This window comes from Orbicella faveolata, unplaced genomic scaffold (genome assembly GCF_042242905.1).
Source record: "Orbicella faveolata isolate gen_17 unplaced genomic scaffold, um_ofav_v1 contig_26, whole genome shotgun sequence".
Lineage (NCBI taxonomy): Eukaryota > Metazoa > Cnidaria > Anthozoa > Scleractinia > Merulinidae > Orbicella > Orbicella faveolata.
In genome coordinates, this window is record NW_028301554.1 from 13,534,180 (window position 1) to 13,543,595 (window position 9,416).

The following is a 9,416-nucleotide window of genomic DNA, read 5'->3' on the forward strand; positions in this document are numbered from 1 at the left end:
ATTAAATCAATCGAATCAAAAAACGGCCCCTAGCGGAAAGAAGGGCAAGTTGAATTGAGACAACGGTTAGTTACCGGTATCCGTTTTTCGCGGTGCTCTTCAAGTAAAATGTAGCACGCTATAAAGCCCCATACCACGTGTTATTAACGAGTGAGTAAATAAGAGAAGAGAAAGAGACTGTCCGTGAAGGGGAGAAGCCGGGCTGTGGTGAGGGAGGTGGGGGGGGGGGGGGGGGGGCGGGAAATCAGGGGATGATGATTTCAGTCCAGGCACAATTTCTTTTTTTACTCCACGATCAAAGTCGCTTTAAGCCACTGATACGCGTTAGCATTTACGCCACTAAAGACAAGGGTAAGTTTAAGTTTTTAGTTCGACTTCAAGACGCTACGCCAGGTATTCTAGCTGAACTAACTCCGACGAGCGATAAATAGATAAGAGAAGTCAATGCAAGAGGTCTTGTAAACTGCAGTGGAAAGACTAGTCGACGACAACACCTTGGCAGGGAACGGACGAAAATTCAGCTTCCTAGTAACAGGATTGAAAACCTACCACTGAACATACAGAATACCAAAAGTTTCTCAACGGACTGGTGGGAGTTCAAAAAGAATATTTGCTTCAGAGGTTTGTGGAGAGAGATTTTCGGCGTGGGCCTATTGGGTGGCGTCGCTATGTTAAGCAGAGTGAACTGTGTTTCTACAAAGCTTACAAATAATATATAGTGTCAGCGTTTCGTGGCGTAAACGCCCGCGTAGCGAAATGTTCGCTTGTATTTTCAGGCTGGGATCAAATAACGTCTCCCAAATGATTTTCAAATACAGCTTTAATGACGAATTTCTGTCCTCTGGAGACATCTTTTTTGGAAAATTGCTTCGTGCAATCATGTCGACAGCTAATGTCAGCTGGTTGGAGTCTTAAAATAGTTCAGTCCCCAAAACGATAGTCTTTCAAAAATGGAAATTCCTGCATTTGTTGTCTAACTAACTCTTTTTGTGTTTCTGTCCATACAAGATTGTAACGTGTCTTTGTAGCCTTGTGGTATACTATCTTGGAGCAATCTTCAAGATACTTCTGATCACATGTAAGATCTAAAAACTGACAAATCCCCAGAAGAGTCTCTTGAGGGTTTTGGATCATTTCAGAGCTGTGGATCTCGTACACTTGGCCAGGAAGGTAGCTCTTGAGCCGACTATTTATCTCTGCTAAACGGAAATACTTCCTAATCTCTTGATCTAAATGCTTAGGCTCATTTAACTGAAACGAAAAGTTAAAAAAAAATTAACACCTTAGTTAATTGGTTGCCTGAAGGCTGCTTTTCTTTAGCACATAAGTATTGTACTTAGACGCAGTGAGGTGTTCCCTGAAAGTAGGAATAAAATTGAAGTTGGTAGTAAATCCCAAAATTTTGACCTCGATGGATCATTCGGGACAGCCCAAAAACATTGGATCGGTATTAGTTACTCCTGCATAACAGAGATTTTTCAGAGGTGAATATCAGAATCAGCCATGCTATGCTGTTTGTCACCAAAAAGGGTGCGTTTCTTCAAGAAAATCCAAGATTGGATTCTTAAATCCGAAAGAATCCGAAAACGGATTTTGCGTTTCTTTACTAAACAGATCAATCCAAGATCTGTTTAGTAAAGAAACGCAAAATCCGTTATCGGATTCTTTCGGATTTAAGAATCCAATCCAAGATAATTCCCCTGAAATAAAACTGCCGATAGATTTTAGTTCAAACTTTGTCCACTGAATATTTATCATATGATAACTTTAATTATAAAAAAAAGGGGGGGGGGGGTGTGCCCATGCTCGTTAAAGAGCAGTGAGGCATTAAAAATGTCCCATTTTAGCATTATTTAATGCTTATCACAAGAACGCATTCCAAGTTATTGTAAACTCTTTGTGAGCCCAGACTCGTGAAAACACGCCTCAAACTACAGTCAATACTTGTGTCGGACACAAATAAACCTGTTAAGTTTGATTTTGACAGACAGCTGAATCCTTGTTAAAATATATTGCAACCAAATTGCTTGCCACGGCTATCAAACTGCAAAATAGAAAAGACTACAGTGCAGCCGCTATTTTCCTTATTTATTCAATTTTCAACAATAGAAATCAGATCAGTCTTTTCTCACGCAAAGCTGATGATTAGTTGATTAAAATGACTAGAAAAAAATTTGCGGTGCCCGAGCTCGTTAGTGAGCTATAGCCATTTTTCAACTGACAGAACTCAATATCAAGGCAAATCCGCCATGTTTTCAATGTGCGCGTGCAGTAATGCGCGCTAATGACGCCATAAATTATGCGCAGTAAGGATGCGCAATGCAAATGTGAGGAATCCCCTTACTACTTTTGTTAGTGCGCACACGTTCTGCGCATCACGCAAGCCATGGTTTAAGCGCCACGTGCGCGCTGGGGTTGACATTGACGCAATCAACTAAGCTACCAAGTACACGACTACTAAATGAAAGCAAAATTCTCACTGTGACCAAATCAAGTTTAATGAACCTGTACTTAAACCAGGAACACTAGAATAGTAGCATATCGCTAACCACTAACTCTTAACGTCCTCCAGCTGAAAACCTAGCTGTTATCTGTCGAAAATTATACTGAAATCCAACTGTAAACATGTACCCGGCTGCAGATGGCGTAGTCCGCGCGCAAGAAGAGTGCGAGATGCGCAAATGTCTTACTTACTGGGGAGGTGACAGGAAAAAATGTAACGGGCACCGTAAAAGTTTTTAATCTTTACATGTGTGTAGGGAGACATTTGTCTGGGCGAGTTGTTTTCCACGTCTTAGCTTGTTATTTTGTCTTTCCTTATATTCACCTCTGAAAATTATTCTAAGACAACTGTTCGCCTTAGGCCGAGAAAACTGGATTTACAAACTACGTGCAGTTCCTGTTTTTCCTAGGTCAGTCGAGTGAGAAGCTACAAATTCGAGCCTAGGATTTCACTGCCTTTTCTTCCTCCCGATGTCTTCATTTGTCACTAGACAAACCAAATGAAAAAGAGAAACTACAGGTAGTCTGGGCTATCTACGAATGAATGGCTGAAATCCAGTAGCGCCTGTAACCCCCTGGGTATACCCAGTCCATTTGATACGAGGTTGGCTCCGCGAGTTTGACCCGGAACGAGTAAAGGGCATTCATTATCCTCCGTTCAAACACATGTCAATTGTGGATTTGCAGTTATAAAAGAACTTGTTAAGTATGTTATCAGTAAGGTGCTATCAGAAACCCTTTGCATATAACGGGTTAGCGGAGCTACAAAACTGATGTAGAAAGAGTTCTTTTAACTTTAGAAACAGAAAGTATACAAGTAGTTATTCTTTCCCATTAAAAAACTGCAGAAGGTGGAAAATTCGACCCTTTATGAAACTCTCTTCCATCAGGGAAGCGAGTGGGGGGCATTTGCAACCGTAATGGGGAATTTGATCGAATCTGTTAAAAAACTGGTCAAACGCCAGGGTGTTCCTCTATCGCCCCCCCCCCCCCACCCCCGCTCCAATGTCGGGGCGGGGAACCGTAAAATATCTGGTTACCTTCTCTCCAAAATCGGCGTCTTCTCTTTTGTGCAAGGATCTGAGCAACATGGTAGCGATATTGTCGTAAGGATTGCGAACCACATGAAGAAATTTAAATGAAATACCGAGATGTTGCTGTAATTGTTTCAATGCTTTCATGTTCTCTGATTTCACGAGTAGCTTTGTTGTCATGCCTCCTTTCTTCGATCCGATCACCTGTTGATGACACAATTCATTTATAATTTTAGTTGCAAAGCGATATTTCCATCACTGTTTTACCGTCAAAACTACGATCACTAGGCAAGTATTGCTGCACAGCTGATTAGAAGCCTCAAATTAAGATGATTTCCGCAGAACATTCGAGCAATAATGACAATAATAATGGCAAAAACAAAGTTACAAAAAAATATCATAGCATGGTAATATGAATAAAAGTAAGAAGAACTTATCGAGACTTAAGCTCTCAAGCTGACCCCGCGAGAGAAAATTGAACCTGGAGTTATCCAAATTTCAATAAAAATGGACGTTTCACGTTAGTTGAAAACACAATAACACACGCATTAAGCATTTTTACGAGGTTTGACAGTAAATTTCTCGAGAATGCTTGGGGATTTAATCGCGGGGTCACCTAGAGAAATGAATTACAGTGAGATGTTTTAAACAAGTAATCAAAAAGTTACCGTGCTGTGAGTAGATTTTTAGTAAATAATTTTTGCACTTATTGCTCAAACTGTGCACGGAATCCGTCTTAAGTATTAATTAATGCTTTCGAAGGTGCCAATACATATGTGTTATTGAACTAGCGAGAGGTCCGTACTGAAGAAATACAATGGAACCGCCTTACGGCCACCCCGTTAATAGCGGAGCTCCTGCGAGCGGAGCCCCATACTTTAGAAAATCTGGTAACCCATCGATCTAACATATTCTGGTTGTCATGTGACTGTCCGTACGTAGGTACGTCCGTACGCCAAACCCCATACCTTGAAAAATAAGAGAGTGCTTGCGTTTTCACTAGGCCGATTAACTAGCTGTGCATTCTTTCTGGGTGTTTGTTTACGGCCACGCTTTAATAGGGCCATCCCCTTACTATACGGCCAGGTATTTGTGGTCCGTTGGTGACCGGATTAACGGGGTTCCACTGTACCGCCATCTAACCGGGTTTTTTTTGGTACCTTTAGTTCCTTCTTTGACCCTGTAAGATTTCATACCTGGAAATAGTTTCTTGCAATCATGGTTTCGGAGAGATATCACTAGGAAATTGTTTCAAAATAACGAAACGTTGGCTTTTCTTCGGGGTTTTCTTGCAATAATCGGTTTCGTTACGCTTGGGTCAGAGGTCACCTTTTCAGGAAGAAGTGCTGCATTTACTTCGCTATCTCAGCGCTCGCGATTTTATTTACCCAAAAATTTTATTTCACTAATTTGAAGAAGAAACAATGCTCTTTCAGACCAAACTAGTCGTTTTGGGAAAAGCCGTGTACCAGAACGCCTTTTTAGCATTTGAAAATAGGCTAAATGTAGACCTCTTGTAAAGCTGTTTTTGGTCGTTTTTAGAAAATTCATCAAATATTTTTGTTCTCATCAAATCACGATCTATTTAGCTCTAAATAGACAAGAAAGGAAGTACGAATACGACGTGCAATCAGTTTGTAATGAAGATTTTTACTTTTGAGTTTACGAGCCTCTGAATATACCGCTCATTTTCGATCATGATCGATTTTGGCCGATTTGGGGCATCGAAACGAAAAAAATTGCGGAAAAATTTTTTTTGATTTATCGAACTTAAAACAATATTTTTGTAACTAGTGCCCGTAGGGCTTCATTCTGGGCGACTTTGAAGAAATTCGATTTTTTCGCTATTTCCAAGTCTATTTGATATTTAGGCGAAGCTGCTCTTAAGTGTTTTGTACCAAACAAAAGTAAAGAACCATCTACAAACTCACCAAAATTTTGCTGTTGAATTTTCCCTGCCATTGGCCTGGAACCGCATAGTTGTAGCGATGTCGAACAGTAGCCGACCTGTAACCAATCTCAGCTTCCTGTTTAGAGTTCTGGTACAGCTGGTCAAACAGGAAATACTTGTTCTTGTTGGTAGTCTCCCAGTTTTTCCATTCACGGATTACCTCAAACTCGTTAGCAACGATCGCATTGGGATGGGCGTCTAACAAGGAACTGATAAGGGTGTGACCGCTGCGAGGGTATCCAATGAACATCAGAAATGTTTGAACACCGTCAAAGACTTCATGGTCTAATGTCTGTTGATCTTCGGTTCCAGAATCTAGTCTTCGATGTGAGCCTTAGAACAGAAAGCAAAACACAGCTTAAAACAAAAACCGACCCATGTTTAAAAGAATTAAACCATCAAACTCGGGGGAACTGTTTTGTTAAAGAGAGTCTGCTATGAGGTCTGCTCAATTATGAGTACTTTTGTACGGTTCTCGCTAGACATTCACAAAGAGCGTGGCCGGCAATGTAGCCAATAACAGTAGACGCCCCATCTGAAAATGCCGAGAAATACTGCTTGTTCAGTCATTGCCGCGCCTTGCTACGGTTTTTTTTAGCACGGGGCAACCAGCAGCCATGTGATGCATCGCTGGTTCCTCAGCGGAGCAGAGTGCGAATCTCGTGTTGCTAGCGCGGAAACGAGACAGGATCAACTTAAAGCGGTTTTTTGGGGTCGCTCCCGTCTGCTGGGCTAGCATGCGAACAGACTCCCTGCGAACAGGCTCCCGGCCAGTTCGCAGGGAGCCCACGAGCGCGAAACTGAAGAATTCGTTTGCGCTCGCCGGGAGCCTGTTTGCAGGCTACTCCTAGGCCCGAACCTCGCTATCTAGAACTCAGTCACAGTGTATCTCGTACTCTCCAGAAGCCAGCGGTAGTTGGTTATCTTGAACTCAAATCATTTTCTCTTGGACTTACATTTTCAGTCCGAAACCTCGAACTCTTTTCGAGCTTTAACTCTTATTTTGTCTTGTGATCATTCATGTCTGTTCAACAGTCAAGGTCAGCCCACACATCTTTCCTTGTTCTAAGTTTTGTTGTTCGTTTTATCTTGTTTTTCTAACTTTTAACAGTTGTTCTCGAAGGCAGTGAGGACAGTGGGAGAGGAAAACAATAAAGCAAATTTAAATTCCCAACCAAGAGATTGTTCCGAACTGACTTGCGCGAGGGAAAGATTCATTTATCATTCTAAAAGCGTTATCTCTATTGTAAATGCGTAATCAGTCTGAACAAAAATAGGAAGGACACGAAAACGGGTTATGCGTCATGCGATGAACGGCTTGACTGGCTTGAACGAGAGACACGATCTTTTTTTCAGGAGTCTGGGGTATATGTGATAAAGATGATTTTAACACTTGGGAGAAAGGCGATATTGAGAAAACACATATATATTTTTGCAAGCGATTTCTTGGGGTAAATAAACGATACCCCAATGTTGCAGCCAGAAATGAACTTGGTAGACTACCCATAAATATATTGGCCTTTAAAACCTCTGGATTCATCTTCATAGTTCGCCAGAAAATAATGTAGCCAAACAATGTCTACAACTCTTTAAGGAGATGGCTGATAAGAACCAGACAGGTCTGATGCAAAAAATTGATCAACTTTGCCTCAAGTACAATTCGAGTTGCGTTAAATGAAAATAATGAAAAACACTTTACTTCCCACATTAAAGAAAACATTAGAAAGCGTTAACTGCCCATCAGTTAAAATTAATTGACACAAACAGAAAATTAAACTTTTACACCTCTTTTAGAAAAGACACCAAACCATCGGGTTCCCTCGATGTGATAACCAATCCCCATCACAGAATTGCTATTAACAAATTTTGACTAGAAAATCGTAAACTAGTGATTCCATATTGGAATTAAAGTGAAGTGCTGCCCCATGTAAAAAGATGATGGGGGGTGGGGGGAGGGGGGAGATACGTAACGATATCACGTGGTGTTGGAGATGGTTGGAAAAATGTATAGTAAATTAATGTCATAGAAATAAGCAAGTTTGAAATTGAATTATAGTATTTTTTATTTAACCCTTGTTTTCTTTCTTAAGGCATGAGTTTTTACAGCTTCGCACTCGCTTATTTTTAAAAGGATTAGTATCTAACAGGCCCAAACAGACAAGGGTAATATTTAACTCGAACGATTTGATTTTTTTTACTACTTGCAATAAACTCTGATGAAAGAATTGTCAATAATATAATTACTCTTCTTCTAAAAAACTGCTATCAAAACCCAGTTCAAATATATGATCTTTCATAGATTCATTTGCAAACTCAGTGTATATTGACAATAATTGACAATAAATAACACTGTAGATGTCTACTACTTGCAATAAATGCTGATGAAGTAATTTCCACTAAAAATAAATTATCATTCTTGATAAACTGCTATCAAAATGTGATAGATATTTTGCTTTTACAAAATCGGTACGTTACTCAGTAGTTTGTCATGTCAGGTGTAAGTATTACTATTTCGTTTGCTTGCCTCGGTAGGTAATTTTCTTGTTTCATTCGCCTCGCTTGGCAAATTAGAATTCAGTTTGTTCACCTCGCTGGGCAGTTTACTTGTTTTACTCGCCGCGTTGGGCAAATTAGCATTCAGACTGTTCACCTCTCGCTGGGCAATACTCATGGAACAGCAGCGCGGTGAGACTCGTGAAAGAACATTGTCTTCCCCTCGATTCATCACTAAAACGTTCGCTATCCTGGTGAATAAAATGAAATTTTTTAATCCACTTTAAACATCGAAACGCAGATATTTACTTAATTATTTCATTTTTTTTTAATCGTTTCTATCGCCTTAACGTTTTTTATTACTCATGCCGCAATTTTTCTTGTATTGTTTCTATGTAAATATTTAAGTATTTAAATATTCTCATTAGCATTCTTATAATCGATTGTGTATATTTGGGCGCATGCAAAAATCTTACTTTCAACCTGAAAATGACCGTCGAACGGTCGAAAAGTCGTTGCTTTTTAACGATAACTATTATATTTTCGTTAGTTAAATAGGTAATTCCAAGTATTGTTTTGGAAATGTACCTCAATAACTTGTTGTTCTTGTTGTTGCATCAGTGGATGCCGCCCGGGTTATACGTCAAGCAAGTGTTGTCAGTGTAAAGACAGGCAGAGGGCAAATTGTGTGCTGTTTTTGTTCATCTTGAACGATGAACTGAGGGCTTAGTGTGTCGGCATAAAGAAATATGATATAGTTGCAGATACTTGTGATGACCCCGGCGTCCTGACACAATACAATCCACTTTAAACATCGGAAGGCTGATATTTTGCTCCGTAAACTTCAATCGTTGTTTAATATTCTGAGTGTGTGGAAGGTGGCGTACATCATAAGTTTCGGCTGAAAATGTGCGATGGTGTTTCTTTTTCCTCGCAACAGGGAAACAGGAAATCATGCTTTTATCGGTATTCGAGGATGCCTTTGGCCACATCACTTGGCGTGTTGAAGTTGTCAGTCTGATAAAAGAGCTAATAGATTTTCTACTGTTATTTACTGTGTTGTTAGTTGTGTTGTTGCCGAGAAGTATGAAAAGCTTTCCTGAAGGAAAGGCTTTTTATAGCCAACGTTTGAAGGGCGATGTAATTTTTTCTCCTCAGTTTATTTAAAAAGCAATGAATTCCTACCTTTCACGTCTGCTTGCTTGCCTGGTAACTCCTTTATATAATTCCTGTATGCCGTAGTTCGTTCGTCTGGTAACTTATCCAAATTCCTGGATACCATATACACAGTCACGGCAACCGATATCGCAGTAATAACGTAAAATAATCGTCGATTCATCGCTTGGGATTTGCCGACTCGATCGGGCTTCGTTGTTGTCACAGTAGTGATCATGAATTTGATCTGTAGCTTTATTTAAAATGATGGCTCGTCACGC

The 9,416-nt window shown here is 40.1% G+C and overlaps 1 protein-coding gene and 1 long non-coding RNA gene across 2 annotated transcripts; both read right to left on the reverse strand.

The window, feature by feature from the left end:
- Positions 1-270: 270 nt before the first annotated feature.
- LOC110063257 (putative protein-tyrosine sulfotransferase) lies at positions 271-9,388 on the reverse strand. Its single transcript, XM_020770217.2, has 4 exons — positions 9,166-9,388; positions 5,468-5,820; positions 3,543-3,740; positions 271-1,251 (listed from the first exon to the last, which is right to left on the reverse strand). Exons 1-4 carry the CDS (start codon positions 9,371-9,373, stop codon positions 922-924), a joined length of 1,089 nt encoding a protein of 362 aa, XP_020625876.2. The 5' UTR covers positions 9,374-9,388; the 3' UTR covers positions 271-921.
- LOC149108219 (uncharacterized) lies at positions 7,526-8,997 on the reverse strand. Its single transcript, XR_016209035.1, has 2 exons — positions 8,569-8,997; positions 7,526-8,231 (listed from the first exon to the last, which is right to left on the reverse strand). It is a non-coding gene; the product is annotated as an uncharacterized LOC149108219 (long non-coding RNA).
- Positions 9,389-9,416: the final 28 nt, after the last annotated feature.

Excerpts from the sequence above, each read along its gene's own strand:
- LOC110063257 (XM_020770217.2), bottom strand. The coding sequence starts at position 9,373 with ATGATCACTACTGTGACAACAACGAAGCCCGATCGAGTCGGCAAATCC. Across the intron at positions 3,741-5,467 it reads AATTCAACAGCAAAATTTTG|GTGATCGGATCGAAGAAAGG; the intron begins GTGAGTTTGTAG and ends TGTCATCAACAG. Across the intron at positions 1,252-3,542 it reads ACGCCGATTTTGGAGAGAAG|TTAAATGAGCCTAAGCATTT; the intron begins GTAACCAGATAT and ends TTTTCGTTTCAG.